We start from the raw sequence: 26,319 nt of genomic DNA on the forward strand, positions 1-26,319 counted from the left end.
GATAGAATTGTAACTGAGTTAGTAAATGAAGAAATCTGCGAATGAAAAATTGTCTAAAAATTTAAAAAGTGCTGAAAAAAAATTAATTACTGGACAATTTGTCCTCCTACAATAATCATTTGAACAATGTAATAGCTAATCTAATCAATCAATTTTTCACAAAATTCATTAAAGGATGAGTTTATCGTCAGAACCAAAAAAGGGAATGATTGAAAAAAAAATTATTGCTTCTTATTAGCAAAAATAGCTAGACTGCATGAAGAGAAAAAAAGTTGTTTTCCACTTGTTTTCTACTTCACTTTGTAGAAAGTTCATCTTCCAAGAAGGCACTCTAATAAATCCCGAAGCGCTGACTCAAAGAAAAATTCGCAGATGTGTCTTCCACATAAAATTGAGTCAGCCGCTAGTGTCCGAGGTCGTGTTATGAAACGCTACAGTTACGCTGGACTCGTGGTGATAAATATCGCCACGCGGAAAGATTTGGCGTAAACAAAGGCAATAAAGCACGTGAAGTGCCTTGAATCGAATTGAGTTGATTGAGGATTAGTGGTGTGTGGATCGGCATTGTTGATGCACGTTAGCAGCAATGCCGATGGAGGGATCGAGAGCACCGGAACGATCGAGGAAATTGGAGAAATGGGAGTTGAGTGAGTCCGCGCCGAATCTCGATGTCGGAAGCTCCGGAGAAATACCACCCGCTGGCGAAAATGGTGGTGGGAGTGAGGGGCTGCGGAGGGGACATAGTTTGAGATTGACCGCAGCTGATGCAAATGGTGAGTTTTTAATTCTCATCCTTCACAAAAAATTGAAACAAATTTGAATGGATTAATTAATTTCTTCTCCGTACTGCTAGAAAATTACTTCTGAAGATTCAACTGATAGCCTGAGTGAAAATTTCACTGTTCGGCTGGGTCTAAATCAGTTTTAAATTCGATACCGGTCAGAGTTTCTTGATTAGACTTTCGGATCAGGATTTGGTGAGATTCTGATCAGAACCTTTTCTGATGAGCGGGAGGAAAGTGAATACTTTCCGCACAAGGATGGAAAGTTGTTCCCAAGAGAGGAAAGTACTTTTGCCCTTGGGCGGAAAGTAATCAGTACTTTCCGCTCGAGAAACTTTCCATCGTAGAGCGGGACGTACTCACTTTCCTCTCGCTCATTAGGGAGCAAAGTACGAACTTTCCGTGCAGGTGTGTGAAAAAAACATTTTCTTCCGCTCATTTGGGGCGGAAAATCGAACTTCAGATATGACGAAATAGCTATTTTCGTCACAAGGCCGAAAAGTTGTTTTTGGCCGAGTTACGAATATAAATTTTCTTCACAATATCCGTAAACGGCGTTTGACGGACTCGAAGCGTCCGTAAAACGACGTTTTACCGACAATGTGGTGAAAAACGCTTTTTTCAAAATACAAACAGGGCTTTCCGCAGTCAAAAAAGCCTTTTTCAGTCACAAGAGAGAGGAGGTGAAACGACTTTTAGAAGTTATTTCAGGCTAAAAATTTTATCTCAATTTAAAAGACTGTTGCTTTCTCGTTTTTTTTTTCATTTTCATAGTTGTTGAATTATTTTCAAGACGTTGTTCCTCATTCTTTCGTTGAAAATCCTTGAAGTGTCCAAAATAAAGTTTTCAGTTGGATTTTATAAAATGAAACATTCACTCCGTCACTGCAAAAAATGTCTCGAAGTATTTTGAAGATTGAGTTACGAAATCCGTTACCATATTTTCGCCCATATTATGTCTATCAGAAAAATTGTTACAGTTTTTGCAACACGTTTCTGGGTCACTAAGACAAGTTTATTAGACTTCATTCCTACCTGCTCTTTGCTCTGGTACATTGCCAGTGCTGCAGTGCGGAAACTGTATAACAGTACCCGCAAAAAAGCGGAGGCCAATGCTTCGACATTTCGCTAGGAAAAATGGTGCAGAATTGTTTGAGGATTTATTCAGGAATGAATCCTTTGAATTATTCATGGATGTGGCGAATTATTTCATTGCCTTTCTCTGATGGGCCTTTTTATGGTCTGCGGAAAATTTCCGGATTCCTAGCAGTGATATATGTGAGAACAAGCTTCCGGGAATTATTTTATCTTTTTTATTTCTTGAATTTGACGGAAACCCAAACACAATGAAGAACGCAAAACGTTTTTTTTTTAAAGTCGTCTCTAAAAATGAAACTTTTGCTGTGTTGATTAGTATTTCTCACGCTTCCGGTGCTTCTATTCAAGAAATCTGTATCGACAGGGCGGTTCTCTTGAGCACACAATTAAGCTCACTCAGGTTATTTACGACTTTTATTTTATCTTGTTTTGTTTCATTAAATTAAATTTCAAGACAGTAATTCGTAATGGTTTTGTTGTTTAATAGAGACTTTCATACGATATTTTTACAAATGATTCTGTTTCGGAAGTTTTTTTCCATTATCTTGAAGACTTTGCTATGAAATATATTTTTGAAATTTATTCATTTGAATGATAACAATATTTTCATCATGCTGTGCGAAAACGTAACTTTTTAGGCACGCTTCGCGTGCCTAATTTTCGACATCGGATAATTTGAGGCTAATTAAGAGCTAATTTTCAACGTTTTCTAAAAATTTTCAGCTAACCCAGTTTTTGGAAAAACAGCGTCGATGCTAGCTTACCGCAGGTTAGCAGAAAAAATGGTTAAAAAATAAACAAAATTTTGTTTTCAACGTGGGATAATTTACAGCTTATCAGCAACAATTTTTCACGTTTTGAAAATTGTTGAAGAATATGTTTTTTTCTCAAATTTTTTTTTTTTTTAATTTCAATGTTTTTTCCACAAAATGACGCATTTATATACTTTTGACCAAAATGTAGGAATGATCAAATTTGTAAAAGCGATAAAAAAATCATTTATGCCACTCATGCCTGAAACCGGCTGGATTACACACTCGACGCTTCGCGTCTCGTGTCTAATTTAGCCGGTTTCAGGCTTCGTGACATAAAATTTTGTTCAGTACTTGTTGGGAAATTTTGTCCTTAACGTGTGTGGTTACATCACTCGCCTTCGGCTCATGCTGTAAACCCCACACACGTTAAAGACGAAATTGCCCCACATGTACTGAAATATACTATTTTGACATTGGACATGACGCTGAAACAAGCGGGAAACCGTAGCGGGAAATGTGGTGAGGGACTGTACGACCCCCACTACCGCCACTCACCGTACGCTCCCATCTCGTTAAATTACAAAAATTAATATAAAGCAAAGCCGTAAAAAATTAAAAATATTGTCTATTTGTACCTGAGGGATAGGGGAAGACTAATGGGGGGGGAAGATATATCAGTGCACTCAGTAGGTGATTTTTAATTGATTTTTATAAATCCGAGTGAAAAAAAAAGAATTATCATCAAACGGAAACACTTGGGGTCAAATTTTTTGTTGGAAAATTTTTCCCGGTGCCCTAATTAGGCGATTTTTAATTAATTTTTAAACATCAATTTCATTAAACCTTAAAGGAGCAATGAAGGGTAATTATCCAACGCAAACACTTGGGATCAAAATTTTTTTTGGAAAATGCACCGGGGGGGCTCATGAAAATCCTTCGGCCGTCCACACAATTCGGAATTCACAAAAAAAATGATTAAAAATCCCCTGATTAGGGCACCGGGAAAATTCTCAATCGAGAATAACCCCCAATCCCACCGGTGCATTTTCCACAGAAAATTTTGACCCCAAGTGTTTGCGTCGGGTAATTAGGGCACCGGTAAAATTCTTAATGGTGATCAACCCCCAACTCCCCCGCTGCATTTTCCAAAAAAATTTTTGACCCCAAGTGTTTGCGTTGGATAATTACCCTTTATTTAACTCGAAGACTTGGTGGAATTGATTTTCAAAAATTAATGAAAAATTCCCTAATTAGGGCACAAGTAAAATTCCAAATGGGGATTGTGACGTATTGACATCAATACGTCGATTATTTGTTAAATTCAATGACGTATTATGGATAATACGTGATATTGAATTCATATTCCAAACGATGAGAATAGAAATGAGATTTCTTTCCCATGGTTTGGGAGCAGAGCTCAGCACTTTCACGGTGACATCGGAGTCCAGCTTCTCGGAAGAGAGCTGTTTGACTGTGTTTAGACAGTGTCAATGATGACACTTGTCTGTAGTAGTGCCCTGGAACCGTGGGACTGCTTAGCTCATCATTTTCGGGTCTTGAGCGTCTTTCTGGACTCCCTAGAGTCCAGAGTATGATCGGGAGTAGAATGGGGCGCATCTCCAAGCCCACCAACAACGAACCGATCATTTAGAATCGCGTATACCGGCCCGAAACCGCTTTGGAATAGTGTATCACCATACTTAATCGTTCTAGAATATAGAAGTAGCTTTTACCGATTAACCCGGAGTGTTTATTTAGTGAACCTTCCCAATATCCTCAATTATTCCTGACACGAGTGTAACCCACGCGGAGTTTAGTCGGACTACAGGGAGTAACGGCCCTCGGAAAGGAAGATAATTCCATAGTGAATAGTGGCAGGCACTATTCACTCAGTTTGAGTCATTTAGGATTATTGCAGTGAATGACTCAAACACCAAAAATGTTATATTGGCGCCCAACTAGTTGGACACTCAGTTTGGGAAGTAAGTGTATTGAGGATTAAGTGAAATTCACATGTTTTGGGAAGGTTTTTAACGAAAATAAAATTGGTTCGCTATAGTGCGGAAAAGAGTCCGAAATCTGAAGACTGGTGAAACTAAGTTGCCGTGAAATAACGTGAAATTGGTGAATTTTGGGAATCAGAAGTCGGGAGGTGACTTTCTTGGTACGTTGAGGGTCGTCATTCGGGAGAGGCCTACAGAAACACAGGGTGCTAGATCAGCGAGGTACAGCGAGATCTAATCTGCAGCTGATGGGCAGCTGCTGAACCCGAGAAACGACAGAGATCTTTCATCGACGAGAGGACGCTACCGCAGGGATCCAAGCATTTTGGATCACTTAAAAAATTCATTCTTCATAACTATTGCCATGGAACCACATGCTTTCATCAGCTACAGGACGTGGATACCATCGTATTTCTCCTCAACTTTCATGGAAGATGAACAACGGCTCCCAGCAGGTTGGAGCATGCTGTCGTATAGGTTGAGTATCTCAGAAGAGTACCGCATGGCTGACACATCATGGGGTATAACGAGAGCTCCAAGATATCCACCATATGCAGGGTCAATTGCAACAAACAGTGGAATTTGGGACCCCGGTGATCCAACCGGACCAAGAGGCAAAGTCAACCCTCCCATTGGATTATCACAGTGTACTGGTATCAGTAATCATCAAGAGAAAATGTCTGAGCCATACTGGAAAAAACACGCAGTGAAACGTGGAGAAAGGGAGAGGCTTGCCTCGGAAAAACTTAAAAATGATGCAGTTGCAGAGTTATAGGAGATGATGGCAAAATATTCGGCGAGAAAAGTGAGTTCCAGCATCCAAAACCACTCAAAATCCTGGACTCCGGAAGGCTCGTCACGAAAGAGACCAGCAGAGCCTCCCGACATACCCGAAAGCTTGACTATAAAACGGGGAAGAGACCTTCGAGCTCCCAAGGCCATCCAACAACGAAGCCTTGTAGAAATATCAGGGTTGAGCCAAGAAGTTTCAACGCCGGTAATTGGACCAATTATCGAGCTTGAAGTACGTGGAGGAGGGATAACTTCATTGAATGATGTTGACATACAGCTGGTAGAAAATGTCAATCGAGGTCAACGAACGAGGAAACGCTGGCAACCTGATCTAGAAAACCCATCATCATCAGCCAACTCTCAAGTAATCGACACCACAACCGAGGAATTAACAGCTCGAGACTGTGGAGAAATGTTCGAGTGCAAAAGAAAAATCATTAAATATCCAGCAGTTATGAATCAAAACGTTAAAACTGAGAAGGAAAAGTCTGTACTCAACAGTGCAAAATCAGTGGTGTGTGAATTGAAACTCAGAAACAAAGACACAACTGAAAATAGAGAAATCAATCTAGTAGAAGTGGGTTTCGCTAATGAAAATATCCCATTTCAAAATGAACTTGGAGAGCCATTTAAATTTTATCTCTTGAAAAGTGCAATGCCTCAAAATCCTTGGTCATTTGATCCAGGGGGATCGTCACCAACAGCTGACCAGAGTGTCGTGGAATTAACAGCGAAACCGCGTCTCCCACATGGTTCCCCCTCCAAAGCGAACGAGAGTATAGCATCCTTATGGAGTGATGACGCCGAATTATGCAGAGGACTAGTGCATCGAGGTAACCAGGAGATAACGCCCGGATACTCGATCCAGGGGAATCATTGCCATCAGCGGACTGATAAGCAGCCAACAGCTGGTGACCGTTTCTTAGGTGACTCTAACCAGGGTCGACCAAGGGAATGAGACGCTAGATCCAACGGCGTGCAGTTGCTTCCCGCTACCAATCACTCGGGAGAGTAATTTTTGGTCTAGTGGGGGAGGAATACTATATCAAGATGATAAGTAGAAAAAAAATTGATAACTGAAATTATACTGTCTTCTGCGTTGAGAACGATAGAATGTTTCTCCATTCATAACCGTCAATTGCGTTTGCATATCTCAAAGTCCTAAGCAAGGTTTCAATAGAAAAAAAAATCTCATTTTCAAGTAGATCTTTGTAAAAAATTTTCTTGGTGAATTATACAGATGAAATGGAGTGAATCAAAAATGGAGTCAATGGAGACAAGTACTTTTCCTTTTTCAAATTTTTGGTATTATTATTTCACAACTAGGGAACAAAATTCCTAAAACAAGAAAACTAAATTGATTTGCATGATTCAATATGATGTAGGGTAAACTGCCCAGTAGATGGACGCCTAAGAAAACTGCCCAGTAGATGGATGTTTGTTTTTTAGCAATTGAAAAAGAAATTGATCGAAAAAAAATCGTCACTTAGGGGTTAAGAATCACAACAGTTAGTGAAAATTCAAAGCAACAATTCACATTTCAGTATTTTTTTTTGGGTAATTTCCTATCCAAAAGTAGCTCGTCCATCTATAGGGCAGTGTTCATCTACTGGGTAGCTTACCCTAGGATCCGGGACTTTTCCTACTCCATATATTAGAGGTTAAGAAACAAAATTGTAAGGGCTCGGTCGTTAGGATTTTTAGGGAAATTCTCAATAGAAAAAAAATCAAAATAGACAGACAATACTTGCTCTCTTTTGGAAATTTAGTTAGGATGATTGCTCTTATAGCAAACAGTTGGAATAAATGATTGATTTTAGTCTTTTTTTTTTGTGTTTCTGGAGCACGGGTTCATTTGCCCATATGGCAGCATGTTGTTAGCCCTTCCGGCATAAGATGAGGCCCATAAGGTATAGACTTATGTGAAGTCTTCTTGGTTTTATTACTATTATGACCTAGTGATTGTTTAGGGTAACAATAGTTTAATTAGGGGAGTGTGACGTATTGACATCAATACGTCAATTATTTGTTTAATTCAACGACGTATTATGGATAATACGTGATATTGAATTCATATTCCAAACGATGAGAATAGAAATGAAATTTCTTTCCCATCGTTTGGGACCAGAGCTCAGCACTCTCACGGTGACATCGGAGTTCAGCTTCTCTGAAGAGAGCTGTTTGACTGTGTTTAGACAGTGTCAAGGATGACACTTGTCTGTAGTAGTGCTCTGGAACCGTGGGACTGCTTAGCTCATTATTTTTGGGTCTTGAGCGTCTTTCTGGACTCCCTAGAGTCCAGAGTATGATCGGGAGTAGAATGGAGCGCATCTCCAAGCCCACCAACAATGAACCGATCATTTAGAATCGCGTATACCGGCCCGAAACCGCTTTGGAATAGTGTATCACCATAGTTAATCGTTCTAGAATATAGAAGTAGCTTTTACCGATTAACCCGGAGTGTTTATTTAGTGAACCTTCCCAATATCCTCAATTATTCCTGACAAGAGTATAACCCACGCGGAGTTTAGTCGGACTACAGGGAGTAACGGCCCTCGGAAAGGAAGATAATTCCATAGTGAATAGTGGCAGGCACTATTCACTCAGTTTGAGTCATTTAGGATTATTGTAGTGAATGACTCAAACACCAAAAACGTTACGGGATCAACCCCCAACCCCCCCGGTGCGGTTTCCAAAAAAAAATTTGACCCCAAGTGTTTGTGTTGGATTATTACCCTTTTTTCCCCCGAAGACTTGGTGAAATTGATTTTCAAAAATTAATTAAAAATTCCCTAATTAGGGCACCGGTAAAATTCCAAATGAGAATCAATCCCCAACCCCCCCGGGGCATTTTCCAAAAAAAATTTGACCCCAAGTGTTTGCGTTTAATTATAATTCTTTTTTTTCACTCGGATTTGTAAAAATCAATTAAAAATTCCCTACTGAATGCACCGATATATCTCCCCCCCATTAGTCTTAGGGATGGTAATTTATGTTACCATCCCTAAGACTACCAGGGGTTAGTTAGGGATGGGGGAAGCCCCATCCCTCAGGTACAAATAGACAATATTTTCAATTTTTCACGGCTTTGCTTTGTATTAATTTTTGTAATTTAACGAGATGGGAACCTACAGTGAGTAGCGGTAGTATGGGCCGTACAGTCCCCCACCACATCTCCCGCTACGGTCTCCCGCTAGTTTGAGCGTCATACATTGGATAATTGAAAAATCATTATCAGATAATTTGTTATTATTCCACAATTTTTCATCTTTATGCCGTTCGGAAAGCAATAGCGTTGCGGCTTATTATGAGCTAATTGTATATGCATCTAAAAAAGTTTCTGCTAATGCCATTTAAAAAAAAAGTATTCATGCTCGTTTTTTTGTAAGTTAACAGAAACATTATTTAAAAAATCAATAGAATTTAATTTTCGATACCGGATAATTTAAAGTTAATTAAGAGCTAATTTTCTACGTTTCCAGAAAAAATTCAGCTAACCCAGTTTTTGGAAAAACGGCGTTGATGCTACCTTACCGCAAGTTAGCAGAAAAAATGGTTAAAACATTAACAATCGACGCCGTTTTTTCAAAAATTGGGTTAGCTGAAAATTTTTTGAAAACGTAGAAAATTAGCTCTTAATTAGCTTTAAATTATCTGATATCGAAAATCAAATTCTATTGATTTTTTAAATAATTTTTCTGCTAACTTACAAAAAAGCTAGCAGAGACACGTTTTTTTCAAAAACGGTATTAGCAAAAAAATTTTTGAAGGCATATAAAATTAGCTCATAATAAGCTGCAAATTGTCCAATATTGAAAATTCGATTCTGCTACTTTTGCCTGCTAGATTAACATACGTCATTTTTCGTTTACTAGTAAACGCAAAGTCGAAACTTGTAAACGAAAAGACTTTTCGTTTACAAGTTGTGTCGAAACTTGTAAACGAAAAGACTTTTCGTTTACTAGTAAACGAAAAGGCACTTTTCGACACGGGCTAAACGTAACAGCAGTGACAAAATAGTATATTTCGTGAGAAGACCCGGTAAACCGCGATCAAACCGAGCGAAGCGAGCATTTCGCATTTCGCAGACGAAAAATTGCATTCATCACACGGTCCAAAAGTATTTTCTGACGAATGTGATTATCGGCCTACAAAGCCACATTCGTCAGAAAATACCTTGTGGACCTTGTGATGAAAATAACTATTTCGTAACGAGTGCAAAAAACATTTTTTCACGAGTTACGAACAATATTTTTCATCACAATATGGCGGAAATTGGACTTTTAGGCACGCGGGGCGTCACAGCGTGATGAAAAAATGTTTTTTAGCTCGTGGGATTATATCACTCACCTTCGGCTCGTGATATAAACCTCCCACTCGCCAAAAAACACTTTTTTGCACTCGTTACGAAATATACTATTTCATCACAATGTGGCGGAAATTGGACTTTTAGGCACGCGGAGCGTGCCGAAAAGTTCACTTTTCGTCACAGCGTGATGAAAAATATTTTTCGACACATGTGAGAAATTTCAGCTCGTGGTTTTGGCAACTTCACACTCGTGAAAATTCCCTCTCACCCGTATCGAAATATACTATTTTATTAAAAATGCGGGTATGAGATATTATTTTGATTTGATCATAATTTATGTAACAAATCAAACTCAATCATTAATTAAATTAATGATTGAGTTTGATTTGAATAGAAGATATAATAGATTCACTTGAGTATTTCGCAGGGGACAATTGATTTGAAAAAATAAATATAGTTTGATGTGTCCAGATTGGTCGGTGGCCAAAGACTGTTCTTTTTGGTTTTCACAGTCTTACTCTGATGACTTCTTAGGGTTTAAATGAAAAGTTGTTCTCGACCCTGTGTTCTTAAATTATTCATTATTGCTGCTGACCGAAACATGGCCCAGAAGAATTTGAATAATTTGAGTTCTTAGGGTTGTTTTCAGGTATAAGGCCCCTTGCAGAAGTGCTTTCAACTGTTGACGGTTGTCGCACAGCGGATAAAATAAGACATAGTTTCACCTTTGAGTTGAATCCGAAAAATACTCAAATGTCACAATTTAGATAAACAGTGGAATTGACTGTTACAGACTCATGGAATCGTTATAATCAATGTCTTCAAGTGATATTTTTAAATGACTGGTGAATGATTTATAAATTGAGTTTTTAATTCTCCGTTGCGACTGAACAAAGTCACTGACTAAAATAAAAATTGAAAAAAATTAATCCTCAGTGATTCCACATCGTATTTTTAGTCTGGCATTATCGGTTCGAACGATCTGTTATTTGTGCCAAAAAATTGTTAACGGGCAAAGCGCTAATATCCACCACGTGGTGTGTCTCGCCGTTGTCTGGGGCCAACATTTTTATGACGTTTCCTGAATTAAATCTGAAAGAATTCATTGTCATGGGAATTGATGTGAGCATTTAATTCAGTAGCGAAATTTCATGCCAAATTGAGAGTTTGGATTGAGGGAATGCAATTCAACATACAAATATTATCTAGAGTTGATAGAAAATAAGTCAACTTCATGATCCAACAAAGTGGTTATAATCGATGGAATCATGCACGGAGAAAAATTAATATCTAGACCATATTTACTTGGGAGAAATTAGTATATTTCTAACCTAGGGAGGGAAAATAAAGGATCCTCAGCCGCCAGTGCAATTACCAGCCGAGCCGAAGGCGAGGTTGGTAAGCACGCGGCTGAGGGTCCTTTATTTTACTTCCCGTGGTTAGAACGCGATTTTCCGTCTCGGCGTAGGCGCAAAGTCAGAGTTCCCTCCCGCGAAGCGGGAGGGAAATGTAACTTTCCGCCCGCCGAGACGGAAAAATTATTTTCAATTGCTTAAATCCCAGAATGTTTGCGCTTCACAGAACTTAAATAAATTCTCATTTATCACTATCGTTCCGCGTTACATCACGAATATATCACTATCTCTTCCCTCAGCCCATCGATAAAATGTTAAAAGAAAATTTTTATTTATACGTACTTGAATGAATTTCTGTAGCGAAGTTGTAAACTAGGATAAGTGAAAAAATGGAACTTTTTCAGGAGAGTTAAAAAATTTGACCATGCTTGAGAGAATTTTCGATTCAAGCAATTAAAAATTTTTCAAAAAAATTGCACTTATTCTAGTTTACCACTTCACTATAGATTTAAAGCATCACATTTGAAGAAACTGTCAGAATGCTCGTTTTCACAGAAATTAATGAAAAGTTAGGAATTTTCAATAATCATCATAAAAATCAAATCAAGCAAAATTGCTATCGTAATATTTTTTTAACTTCGACTTAATTACATTAAAACAAACATTTGAAGCTAGGATATTCGAAGATATCCCCGGGATTCTGATGTTCAAACAATACAAAATTTTTGCAATTTTTCAAATGATTTAAAAAAACCATTATTGCTGTCGCCTTCATCTTCGAACTCGGTCAAAAGGACATCCAAACAAATTTTTTTCACACACCTGCTCGGAAAGTTCGTACTTTCCTCCCGCTCATCAAAGAGCAAAATACGAACTTTCCTTTGCAGGCGTGTTAAAAAATAGCATGTGCACCTCGGGCGCGAAAACATGACTTTCCACCCTTGATGCACAATATACTATTTAAGCCATGGTTCAATCAATTCAGAAAAATTTTTTTAGTTATCGTGGGACAAACAATTTTCCAAAAAATTCGAAAATTAAAAAAACTAATCGATGAATTAAATTTTAATTAATGGCGATTGATAGAGGTCAACAATATGTATATTTGAAAGAAAAAGATTCAATTCTATCCACTTCATTTCATCCACTCCATCAATTAGACCAGGCCTAAAAATTGCATTTTCGGATTTTTTGAATCGTACTAGGTCGATATAACACAAAAAATCCAAAACTTGAATTTGAATGATTACAAAGCTTCCATTCAGAAGAAAAAATGATGAAATCCACGAATTGTGTCAAATAAAGTCGTGAATCATGTTGCGATCCGTAGACGAGTTCGTCTCCGATGATTCCTCTGGAGTATGACAAAAAAAACTACTGAGAGTGCGTGACCTCGTGCCAAAAACGTGGGAGATTGAAGCCCATGAGCTTTTCACCACGGTCAGTGACTAGACGGACGTTATTTTGTGCTGATTAGCCCTATTTACAAAAGTTTCGGGATACATCGGTTTCAACATAAGTAGTGCAGACGGTTTTATGGCGATCCGAAATTGTGACAATCAAGGTGAAAATAATGAGAGCAAAATTTTTCAATAATTTTTTTGACCCAGAAATTTTTTTCTTTTACTTGAAATTTTTTGTTCTTGTAATTTTCATAGTTGTTCATTAATATGGTTCTTTGGGACTTTGTTACTGTGAAGGTCGAGGTTGATTGTCCAATAAAGGTAGTGAATGGAAGAACAAAATGAGTGAACTATAAAATTGCTGAATTGAATGAACTTCATTTGAATCAAATGAATCTGTCAATTCAAATAACTTATAGGACCGGTTTCATGAAGCCCTTTTAACCAAATGAATTGTCAGAATAAATTTCAGTAATGACGGCAGTAGAGCTCGAAAGATTGATTTTGTTGTTATTAATTGTATCTCCAGTTGTCAATTCACACACAGAAAAATAATTTAATAATAACAATGAATAATAATTTAATAACTGAAAAAAAAAATTTTAACAATTTCATAATTTAATAATTTAATTAGAATAATTAGCCTTGCAAATACTCGTTCATCGGGATCTGATTTGCTATCATAACTGAAAATTGGTAACTGGTACCTGAGCCACTGACCATTTGTTGGACTAACCGTCATTCAAAGGTTGAAATTACATTAAAACCACCAAAATCGTTTCCTTGGTGCAATATTCCTGGATTGGTTAATCTTTGATTTGCTGTTACAAATAAATATGTTGTTTGAATCTAAACATTTACTCCTAAATTCAAGAATGCAGCATCCTATCTTCTTCATGCAGTATCCTATCTTCTTAAGTTGAAACGAAAATGAGTTAGTTTATTACCAAATTATTTTTGATCCTATTATTGACCCTTCAATAACCATCCCATTTTCATTTACAGGGTTCCTTCTATCCCTTGTTCCGTTAACAATTGTGCTTTGCTTTTGCACTATTTCAGGAAAGATCTAAAATATACGTGGAATGATAATTTCAAGTCAAATAATCACTAAAAAGTTTCGTCAAAACTATTGTCATGTTTTTCCATTGAATTATTATAGTAATTATATTGAATATGTTCTTCCATAAAAAAAAAGTAAAGGAATAATACGATTTTCTCTAAATCTCAAAAGAATGATTTCACGAAACGGAAGAACATCCTTGATATGATCTTTACGACGCGTAAGTATTGCACGATAGCCCAGTGCACTGGTAGAAATTTTTTGAAATTTAAGTAACAGATGCATTTGAATTTTCAATATTCTGAACTTGAATTCAATTTCAGACTACATTGCCTATAGAATTCCTGATACATCTTGGAAATTCAATAGAATTAAGTTTTTTGTTATGAGTGATTATTGAATTTTCAATGACAATTTGGATTTTTAAACCTATCTCGAAAATTAAGCAACAGAGATTTTTCCGTTTTCCAGTAATTTCCATTGTCAAATGAACTTGAGAAATAAAATTTCATTGAATATTCAAGAACATTGACTGATTCATCAATAACAAGATCAACGGAAATTCCATGTAAATTATTCCTTGTTAAAAATTTCAAGATTTTTTACTTGAAATTTCAAGAGTAATTTTCTAATAGTGTGGTTAGCGCGTTAGGGTTAGTAATAGTAAGGTCCTGAGTTCGATCCCCGGTCTCGGCAAATGGACATAATTTGTGTAAATGAAATTGCCTTTTTCGGTGATGAATGCATTCTGAGTTGCTCCTACAGGGATAATTGACCATGAAAATGAAAAAAAATTAACGATCAATTTTTTTCCTATTTTTACTGATAATTAACAGTAATTCATTTGTTAATCTAACGAAGCATGTTCCTTAAATGAGCAAATCAATTGTTAAAGTAGCAAATGGGCAAGATAGTTACTGTAGCGCAACCCTCTTGCTAGTCTAACAAAACAGAGCCGAGCCGAAGACATCACGCACGAAAAAATTTATTAGAAAAACCTTTCGAATTCGTTGGAAAATTCTATTGAATTTCTATTAAACTTTCTATTAGTTTTTGGCTGATTCTATTGACATATTCAATAGCAAAAGTCAACAGAATTCGATTTTTCTATATAACTTATTCTTTTCATATATTTTCTATAGAATTTGCTCGACTCAAATTTTCTAAGTTTTTTTCATTCTATTTTTCTTTTCTTCTCATCAAGAAAATCAAACGAAAAAAATTAGAAAATTTGAGCCGAGGAAATTCTATAGAAAATATCTCAATAGAATAAGCTGCATAGAAAAATTGAACTCTATTAACTTTTTCTACTGAATATTTTCTATTGAACATTTCAATAGAATCGGCCAAAAACTAATAGAACAGTTCAATAGAAATTCAATAGAATTTTCCAACGAATTCGATAGGTTTTTTTATTAAATTTTTTCGTCCGTGATCTGCTCTGGTAACGCACACCTTGGCTGTCAGTATAATAACCTACGAAATTTGCTGGGTTAAGGCGCGCTGCGCGATCCTAACGGAATTATCTTTCTGCGTGCACTTTTGCATTCGAAATGTCCGTTCGACTCGATGAAACCGGAAATCTTCCTTTCTCCCCCCCTCCATCTCTCTAATGTGATACAATCAAATGACCTTGAACTACTTTGTCCCTCTGTTGCCCTTGATAAAAAGAGGATCCAGGTGGGCCACTGCGTCGAGGCGGTTCGCTGAATCTCCGTCAGGCTCGAATTGATAAAAATCACTTGTTAGTGCCGGCGAATATCGTGAAGGGAATACAAAATGACAGGACCAAGGAAACCCTGACATCCGGCCTGCGTCCAGCCAGATACATACCACCTGCGTTAACGGCACCTGCGCCTGAGCATCTCGCTGTTAATTTACTTCAGCTCGGATGTCCCCTTGTTTCCATGCCCAGGTGAGTGTTTATATCTTATTTAACTCTTTAAACCCCTAAATAAATCGTCAAAAAACGCAGAATTTTACTACAAATTGCAACGCAAACCTCTCCCAAATCAATTAATCACTCGAAAGGAGAGATTTTTTTTTTTTTAACACTAGCAATATTTTTCCATGCATTCAAAACTTTAATTTCACTGAAGACATTTTTTATGATGTCTTTGTGTAATTTTACGGACATTTTTTGCTAAATTTACTACTGTCAGAGATGTTTTGAAATTAAGAAATTAAAAATGAAAAGATAGATTGATTGAAATAAATAAAATTAAAAGAGAACAAAATTATTAATTTTTCCACGTCAACCACCAAATAAAAAATCTGCTTTCAATGTTCACTTTAAACTAATATCCATTTTTTATTTTTATTAGTAATTTTTAGATTTTTTAATTTCAAACAAAAGCAAAATTTACGTTAAAAAGAAATTTCACGAACGAATAATCAACTAAAACTCACTATATCTAAACATCTACATAAACATGCGTGTAATAGACATCTACCCCAATGTGAGGCTGCAATATTCGGTCAATAGGTGATCACCGGGGCGCAGACGCGAGTACACATTCACCTCTGCAATTGTGTGAGTCTCTTCGAGATGTACATTAGAGCGAGACAAAACTTTATGATCGAGTGAGAGAGAGTGTGAGAGAGGTTCGCAGCTCTCTCGACCGCCAAGAGTGTGTCCACAGGCCAGAGGCATTCCAGAGTTCCGTTCGGTTTAACGCAATTTTCGAAAATTAATCAAAATCTAAATTACTCGTAAATTTCTAACCGATAAAATCATTTCACGAAACTAAATTTTTTCTCGTGGGGGAAGGGAGGAAATGTGAAGGTGGCTCCATTTAATATTGAATGAGGGCGGAAGTTCTAAAGTGAAAATTCTTTTTTTTTCGAATAAAAAAATCAAAGAGAGAGCTAACGATTTGAATGGAACAAGAATATTTTAATTTTTGGGTTTCAATTTTTTCGAAATTTTCCGACCTTGAAATTTCTTTATCTTCTACTTCCGGTTGTCTTTCTCCCTCTGATTGCATTGAGGTATACGTCAGGAGGAGTGATGAAAGGGTAGATTTTATCGGTTTTGAGGGAATAAGAATGTGTGTGTTCTAGAATTCGTGGCAGTTGATAACTAGAGGGATTGGGTTAGGAAGAAGTGTTTGGGTTTTATTGCGGTATTTATGTGTCTGCTGTGAGCAGAGAATTGAGTTAGGACAGTGGCGCCCCTCTACTGGACTGCCAGCTACGATAACACCACCCGCCGCAGGTGATTTTATCAATTTTTAATAATTACAATATACGTGTTTTCTTCATTGATAGAAGAAAAATGTCGCCTAATTGAATTATTAGAGATTGGAAATTGATGAAAATTACTAGAAATATTTATTTCCAATAATAAGGAATAGTTATGTCACGTTTATTACATGGAAGTATGCAGCATATTTTTACGATGTCTAGTAAATGACAGTTCTTCCTTCGGCTTCCTTATCATAATATAAATAGATGATTATGCAAATATACTCATTTCATATGCAAAGATGGAATAAGTATATTTGCTTCACCCAGTTTTCACCGTATGTTTCATCGTTTCTTATCCGCTTGTTATGGAATACAAATGCATCAATTGGTTGAAATTTTGTTTTACAAAATTTTGAGGGAAAATAACAGTACATAATTCAAATGAATCATTGCTTCGTCATTTAATGGAGTTATGATACCAGATTTTTTTTCTGCCATTATGCTGACTGACAGATTATGCTTGAGGAACTCGTTGGTTCTACAAATTTCTGAGCGACTACAGATTCCTCTTTGACTGCAGGTTTCTCTTCGGCTACAAGGTTTTCGATGGCGATTGGTTCCTCAGAAACGTTTAATGTCTGTGGGACCGTGGATTGCTCAGTAACTGCAGATTCTTCAGTGGCGACAGACTTCTCTGTGGCTACAGATTCCTCTGTGACTACAGACTTCTCCGTAACTTTCTCCGTGGATCTAATTTCTTCTGTAGTAGCCGGCTGCTCCGTGGCTAAAGGCTTCTCCGCAACTTTCTCTGTGACTTTAGGTTCTTCTGTAGTAGCAGGCTGCTCTGTGGCTACAGGCTTCTCCGTAACTTTCTCTGTTACTTTAGGTTCTACTGTAGTAGCAGGTTGCTCTGTGGCTACAGGCTTCTCCGTAACTTTCTCTGTGACTTTAGGTTCTACTGTAGTAGCAGGTTGCTCTGTGGCTACAGGCTTCTCCGTAACTTTCTCTGTGACTTTAGGTTCTTCTGTAGTAGCAGGTTGCTCTGTGGCTACAGGCTTCTCCGTAACTTTCTCTGTGACTTTAGGTTCTTCTGTAGTAGCAGGTTGCTCTGTGGCTACAGGCTTCTCCGTAACTTTCTCTGTGACTTTAGGTTCTTCTGTAGTAGCAGGTTGCTCTGTGGCTACAGGCTTCTCCGTAACTTTCTCTGTTACTTTAGGTTCTACTGTAGTAGCAGGTTGCTCTGTGGCTACAGGCTTCTCCGTAACTTTCTCTGTGACTTTAGGTTCTACTGTAGTAGCAGGTTGCTCTGTGGCTACAGGCTTCTCCGTAACTTTCTCTGTGACTTTAGGTTCTTCTGTAGTAGCAGGTTGCTCTGTGGCTACAGGCTTCTCCGTAACTTTCTCTGTTACTTTAGGTTCTACTGTAGTAGCAGGTTGCTCTGTGGCTACAGGCTTCTCCGTAACTTTCTCTGTGACTTTAGGTTCTACTGTAGTAGCAGGTTGCTCTGTGGCTACAGGCTTCTCCGTAACTTTCTCTGTGACTTCAGGTTCTTCTGTAGTAGCAAGGTGCTCTGTGGCTACAGGCTTCTCCGTAACTTTCTGTGTGACTTTAGGTTCTTCTGTAGTAGCAGGGTGCTCTGTGGCTACAGGCTTCTCCGTAACTTTCTGTGTGACTTTAGGTTCTTCTGTAGTAGCAGGGTGCTCTGTGGCTACAGGCTTCTCCGTAACTTTCTGTGTGACTTTAGGTTCTTCTGTAGTAGCAGGGTGCTCTGTGGCTACAGGCTTCTCCGTAACTTTCTGTGTGACTTTAGGTTCTTCTGTAGTAGCAGGGTGCTCTGTGGCTACAGGCTTCTCCGTAACTTTCTGTGTGACTTTAGGTTCTTCTGTAGTAGCAGGGTGCTCTGTGGCTACAGGCTTCTCCGTAACTTTCTGTGTGACTTTAGGTTCTTCTGTAGTAGCAGGTTGCTCTGTGGTTGCAGGCTGATCTGTGGCTACAGGCTTCTGCGTAACTTTCTCTGTGACTTTAGGTTCTTCTGTAGTAGCAGGTTGCTCTGTGGTTGCAGGCTGATCTGTGGCTACAGGCTTCTGCGTAACTTTCTCTGTGACTTTAGGTTCTTCTGTAGTAGCAGGTTGCTCTGTGACTACAGGCTTCTCTGTAACTTTCTCTGTGACTCTATGTTCTTCTGTAGTAGCAAGTAGCTTTGTTGTTGCAGGCTGCTCTGTGGCTACAGGCTTCTCTGTAACTTTCTCTGTGACTCTAGGTTCTTCTGTAATAGCAGATTGATTTGTGGTTGCAGGCCGCTCTGTTACTACAGGCTTCTCCGTAACTTTCTCTGTGACTCTAGGTTCTTCTGTAGTAGCAGGTTGCTTCGTGGTTGCAGGCTGCTCTGTGACTACAGGCCTTTCTGTAACTTTCTCCGTGGGTCTAGATTTTTCTGTCGTAGCTGGTGCAATAGTGGTTGTAGGTGGAACAGGCAGATCAGCGATACACCGTTTCGCATTCATATTAACGACATTCACTTTCCGTTTGAAGTCACTTAACGATGAGTTAATGCATCTGGGAATTTTTCTCTTAGCTGAAGAGCTTACCCGATGCTCCGCCCTTTGCACTCTTCCAGCTCGTGCTCTCCACGCAATAACGGACACTTTCAGTGCGGGCAAGCGCACAGCAAGACATGCCCACCTAACTCTCTTGGTCTCACATATCTCGAGGATATTTTCGAGTTTTTGTTCTAGTTTCTCTCCTTCCTGTGGAGAATCAAAATCACAATCATTTCCTTGCCTCTCAGTGAGAGATGATCACTTCCTTTCATTCTAAAGTAATACTTTACCTGTTGTAAATCGACAACTTGACCCTCCACGGCTGTTAAATTCGGCAAATATTTATCGAAGCACACATCAATCTTGGAAACATGCTTCTTCAGAGCATTTTCGTTGGCTGAGTTGAACGGCTCAAGACACATGTTCACATCTTTACCTTCCTTTTTCGCTGCCTTGAAATCCTCCTTGGGATTACAAATGGAAAATTGATTATTTTTTATTTATAGTTTAGGTTATAAATGTATGTAATCTATTTTGCGTAACTTACTGAACGTTGGTGGAGACTATATCGAGTGACAGTGAGAGCATTTTGCCTCGCATTCTTGTAATCGTTTACAAAAATGCGATTAGTGTCGTTCAGTTGAACAGCTCTATATTCCTCAAGAGACTCCTGGGTTTCACTGATAGATGTCTTCATCCAGTTCACCATATTGTCAATCCTTGCTTCAGTCTTGGGATTTAAAAATGATTAAATGAAACAACAGATTTTTAAGATAGAAAGAATTACTGGTAAAAAATTATCTTGATGGACGGCGGAGGCTCAGAAAATTAAAGTAGATGTGCAGATCTCCTCACATAATGAAACAATGCTGTAAAGGGAATTCGCAAATTAGGAAAGTTTCTTGAAATTTTAAGACTCATAATTTGTTTGCGCCCACATGAGAGGAATATAATGAGGCTGACAAGTGCGGCCCAAGAAACACTTAAGGTGAAACCGGAAAATGACGTTTCATTATCAAATTCATGGCAGAATAGATTACGTTTAATATTTTTTCGGCCTTGTGTTGTCTCATCAGAGATCGGCAGAAAAATAGTATTTCTCCACCACATTAATGTTAATGAAGAAAAAATCAAATTCTGATCAGTTCTTTTTTTATCATTATTTTACATCGCCCTGAGTATACTGCGAAATTTGTCAGAGCTTTGAACCCGGGGCCTTGAGCATGTGACGGAACGAACTTACGCAGGAGTTTAATAGGCCATTACGATCAATTCTGTAATCTATAATGGTGTACGATCTATTTTTAAATACATGGAGAGAAGAGCCATGGGAAAGAGTCCCATGTCAAATTTACGACTTGTATGTATTTCTAAAATTTAGGAAGCATTACTATGCTATGGTAATGATTCCTATGGGGTATGGTATTACATACTATGGGCCATGGTAAGTCTCTCGATGAGAATGTAGCCTATGAATATAGGAGAAATTACTATATTGAATAGTATCCTCTACCATGTTACAGGATAGAGTGTACTGTTAATTATGGTGAAGGGACCCATAGTCGTTTCGTAAAGTTTACCATAGTTTATAGGAGAGATTACCATGCACTATGGTAATATGACCTATATTATATGGTAAAACGTGAAAAAGTCATAAATTATCACAAATATAAAAAATAATGATCACTAAACTATATCATGATGATGATGAGTATAATGAGATAAAAATTTCAAGTGGGATATATATATATTTTTTATCGTTATTTTACATCGCTTCGACCCGGTTAGGGTATACTGCGATGATGATTAAGATTCTAAATGGTTAGATCGCACCATTCTACCCGGCCGGTATTTGAACTCGGAACCTTTCGCATGTGAGGCAACGAACTTACCCACTGCGCCCAGCCACCGGGCAAGGGGATATATATTTANTCCGTGTCAAAAGAAATAATTGAAAAATCGCAGAGATTCAGGTAAATATAGTTAACAGGCGAAATTCATTAATTTCATATCTATTATTCAACACCATCTGTAAAATGGTTTGGTGATGATTGGTATAATTTTAGAATTATCATATTTTTGCCCGGTGGCCTGGCGTAGTGGTTAAGGCCGTTGCCTCACAACGGATAGGTTCCAGGTTCGATTCCTGGCCGGGTAGAATGGTGAGATGTAACCATTTTTAAAGTCTTGATCAATCGCCATATAGTCTCATCAGACTCGAAGCGATATAAAATAAGCATAAAAAAATATATATATATATTTATATTTAACGTATTTGGTTTCGGCGCTGTGTCAATAATTACAGATTATTTTCTTATAATGTTGGATTCTTTCCTATTAATAATCATCAATATACCTAGATTAATCATATCGAATATCGTAAAGATCATATTTAACAATAACATATTTACATCAGTATTTTAATATCAGAATATACATATCTACAGAATAGTGGGATTTTTTGTCCCAAATTTTACCTAATCATTGGAAGAATTTTTGGCATTACGGTGCTATAAAAATTATTAAAAAATTCAAATGTGAGTAATTAAACTCAACAACTTTGCGTGAGAATTTAGACGCAACGTTTCGGAACGTATTGCTTTCCATTCCCGGAGGTAGCTATATACGATAGGATACAAAATTTCATTTGTCGAAATGTCAATGTCGACCACCTCTTATCATTTATATCAATTTCATAGGATTGGAAATGTCTTTCAAAGGAGTATTCTTGTAATTGTTGAGTAACAACAATAACTTGATTATTTGGCTTTAGGATTACGATATTGATCAAATGATCAAATGATGATGCCTCGGTCGGCAATATTACGTTTTCCCTGATATCATGTCCCAAATAATTGAGAGAGCTTACTATTGTAATATCTCCAGATCGATTGGACGGGAGAACTGGCTGAAAATGACGATAATTTGAATCTAATTCCAATCTCATGTTAAGAGCTGGACCAGGGAGAAAAGGTAGTAGTAAAGACTTGTTGATGGGTAACCGATAATTCAATTTTAATTGTGCCTTGATGGCTATTTTTAGTATTTTCTACGATATCGAGAAAAGGAGAGATTACCATGTATAAATAGTACTGATTACCATCCACATGGTAATCTCTCCTATATTAATGGTTGTCGTTGCTATATTGTTTAGTAATGCCTACCATGTTCGAATGGTATTGATTACTATACAACATAGTACGCTTTACTGTTGAACATAGTAAAAATTACTATTGAGATTGACTTAGAAACCCTTTTACCATAATTTATGGTAACCTCTACCATACAAAAGTAACCCCTACCATTCACTTTTCTCTGTGTACCATATTAATGGGTATTAAAAAAAATTACCCTTTGATTATCTTTCTAATCAATATAATGGAGCAAAATTTATTTTTCATTACCTTGTTATTGGCTAATATTAATGACATCATTATTCATTTAATTACATATTGTAACAATAGTACATTTCGTCATTAGGTCGGGAATAACTTTTCTGGTGAATTTAATTTGCAAATGGAGCCGAAGGCGGGGGCTGCAATCACGTGAGCTAGAAAAGTTTCTTTCGACAGTGTGATTCATTAAATTAAAAAGGGGCGAAAGATAATATGACGAGAAGAAACGAACTAGAATAATGAGACAATAGAAAGAAGCTAACTTCAGCGGAGGGGTTCAAGGGGAAAGAAAAGAAAAAAGAACGTCAGCATGATAGAACGTATCCGAGGGTTCGATATTCATAGCATTACTCCCTTCTTAGAAAGAAAGATTGCTGTCCCGACAATCAAATAAATGCGTTAAGAGCAACGGAAATATCAAAAATGAAAAATTCTCAGATAATTTTCAATTATCTGCGGCCCTTAACCGAAGATTCGATAGGCATAACAATATTTTTTGTCATATGGCCGGGATGTTAAAAAAAAGTATTTCTCATTTTATCCTCATGATTGTTTTGCTTCACTCTCGCGTTGAACCCTTATAAATGTGCTCTATTGTCAGGGAATGAAATCACTTTAGTCTGGCAGGGATTTTCGAAGAAACTTTTCGCTGGACACCCTGAATAAGTTTGATTTTCACCGAGAATTTTTGAACCAAGTCTAGCCCATGAATTATAAATTACATGGAAATCTTCAAATTGACTCCAATGCATGAATAGATTATTGAAAATTAGGTGATTGAAATTCAGTGCATAAATGAATACGGAGAAGAACTCGATTTTAAATACTTTTTTTGATGGAAAATAACAAAAGCAAAAAAATTGATTAACTTCGACTTCAACAAGCAAAACTCGAAGAACATAAAACAAATTATTTCCTCGTTTTGCAAAAATTTATTAAATGTTTTCGTAAAAAAACTGTGCTAAGGAAAATTGTTTGTGGGTTCTTCCTGGTAATTGAGGACTTTACTTTTTGTGAAGACAAGAACTTCCATAGAAAATTTGAACAAAACAATGAAAAAAGCCAAATGCTTTTCCAATTCGCTATAATCTTCTAAGCCTCAGCCGCATTCATCACAAAAAAGTTTGCAGCAAAAACTGTATTATTCCTAGAAATGAGTCTTTTTCTCCAGTGGAAGGATGTGAGGATGGAAATTTTTTGACAGAAAAATTGAAAAAGTACCACTTACTTGGCTGATACAGACAGCTGCAAAAGCAGCGAGAAGTATGTAAACTCTCATGGTACCGTGGATAACGATGCTTACAATGATTTTGGGCGATTCTTATATAGCTCTCCGCCCCCCCCCCCTCTTTTATTCGTTCTAGCCATAAACTTTGAGACTGATTATGACGACAATTACGGTTATATGATGTGATACTAATGAGAGGCTCCGAAAGTTTGAACGTGCCAAAAATGAAAAGTCAATATGGAGAATCGGCGTGGAATGTTTTCACCAGACATTATCAATCTTGAATAGTTATTTCGCCTTGAAATTCGTCTAATTCACGACATAAATGGCGACTGGATACAATCACATGCCCAAAAAATTAGGTTAATTGAATTTAAAGATGATAACATTTCATCCTAATATTTGATTTTGGCTTTTTGTTTATGACCTTGGATCAATTCCGACTAGCTGATTGTCCACTCAAGTTGAAAAACTGTTCTTTGATTTCTGCGTGGAAAAATTGTCTACGCGTACTGCTCGCGCTCGGCCGTCAGCCTTCATCCGTCACACGGTTAGCGTAGCGCCGCTGGGTTAAACCGTACGCGCTGTTGCCACCTTGGTGCTTACTGCTATACGCGCATTCCAAGTGTGGCAATGAATGTAGAAACACTGTCGCTCGACAGGGTCGACAGGGACTCACACGCGCCGGGCGGCGCGGCGACGCGTTTCTGTCCGTTCGAGGTTTCTTCTTTTTTTAAGTAAGCAAATTTCCCGAGAAAAAAACGGACAACGCCAACGCTCAATAAAAGGATTGAACTAGGAACTCTAATTTTTTGAGAATTTTTAGGTGTCGAAAAACACGCTAGAATATAAAAAAACGAAAACGGGCGGCGCCGCGCTCATTGATCGAGGGTTAACCCTGGTCTGGTCACCTGACGGGAAAATGCGACTTTAGTCACCTTCGCGGGAGAGTTCCGCCGTGTTATTTAGGCTCCAGCGTTGCCGAATCCACTCTACACTTCCTGGGCGCATTTAGCGAGTTTCCAGCAATGTCGCGCAGCAGGCAATTTCATTTAACACGGGAAAGAATTATTCACCTATTGGAAATAATTTTTTTCTCCCAGAATTAAGGATACAATCAAACAAAAACTGGAAAAAACAATACTAGAATTTTCCAGATACTTCAATTGACGAATTCAATTTTTCTCAAACTTTTCCAGTCAACCAGTCGATGGCAAGGTGAATAAAACGACGTGTTGCGGCGATTCCCTCGCATGGTGACCAGTCTAGGGTTAAGACCTGGTTGCACCGGCTTTACGGAGAGAAATTCTCTAGAAAAATTCTAGCGCCAGAACATGTAAATTTTACACTTTCGGTAGAAATCAGCCTCACGTTCATCAAATTTTCCCGGGCCAACGGAGTTCAATATTAATCTCGCACTTTTTCTTCTATTTAACGTGAAAAAGTAAATGTGCACGTAGGAAAGAAAACACCTCGGCCAGTAATCGACACGTGGGTTGGAATGTCCTGTTTTCCTCCCTTGGTGCACAATTTATTATTTCGGCCGTGTGACAAATAATATTTACGCTACGCGTCCGTGAATTGCTGCCTACGACCAGAATGACAAAAAAATCCAAATTTGGAGGTTCGATAGATCACTTTATCGATGGGAACATCTAAAATTAATCTCAGGAACAAAAAAATTAATTAATCTCAGGTTTAGATCAGTGTTAACTGAAATAAGACTACAGGGTAAACAGAAAATTATTCTTCGGATTAAATATTCAATAATTAAAACCCCCCATATAGTATATAATTTATTTTCTTTGGTGCTACAATCACTGTTTTACACCTATTTTTTTCTCAGAATTTATTTGTTTAACAGGACTTGGTTCAGTGGTCATAAATCCCTATAATTTGACCATCAATTGATTCATTCAGTATTTGTTGAGAACATATTCCCGGTTAAGCCGTTACGCAATTGGTTATACGTTTCATTTATTCGCACGTTTTTTATTTGATAATGATTAAGGATTCATGAACTTTATCAGCTCTAGCCCAAGATAATCGTGACGATAACAACTTCAATTATATCTTTCTTGTTTATACATCCATTACAGTTGCGTCACACATCTATTTGGGTATTTGGGTCTTCTGTCTTTACGATTTCAACACGAGGTTCTCCCTTCAAATTTCCTAGGGCTTCGTTGGTGTTTTTATTGCTTCAATCTGGTTGATTCGTACTTCCTCCTGAAAATCAATCCTGATTGATATTGAATCGACGTTTGACTCACAGAGCAAAAAAAGTTTCTGGTTTCCAGTAACAATCTCTGTTTTTGAGTACTCTGTGGTACACCCAAAGAAAAAAGTACTTCTCGCCAGTACCGACCGGTATTTGGGGAAAGTTCACTTGTGAAAAGTTCGAAAA

The 26,319-nt window shown here is 37.6% G+C and overlaps 1 protein-coding gene across 1 annotated transcript in view; it reads left to right on the forward strand.

Annotated features, from left to right (window-relative positions):
- The first annotated feature begins 5,416 nt into the window (after window positions 1-5,416).
- The window catches only part of LOC107036225, a 97,638-nt gene continuing 76,735 nt past the window's right edge, over window positions 5,417-26,319 (forward strand). The window contains exons 1-2 of the mRNA XM_029125962.1: window positions 5,417-6,356; window positions 15,310-15,475. Coding sequence (XP_028981795.1) covers window positions 5,417-6,356; window positions 15,310-15,475 — 1,106 coding nt within the window. The remainder of the gene's footprint in view (window positions 6,357-15,309; window positions 15,476-26,319) is intronic.

This window comes from Diachasma alloeum, unplaced genomic scaffold (assembly GCF_001412515.2).
Source record: "Diachasma alloeum isolate Michigan unplaced genomic scaffold, Dall2.0 Dall_scaffold_00207, whole genome shotgun sequence".
In the NCBI taxonomy this organism is placed as follows: Eukaryota; Metazoa; Arthropoda; class Insecta; order Hymenoptera; family Braconidae; genus Diachasma; species Diachasma alloeum.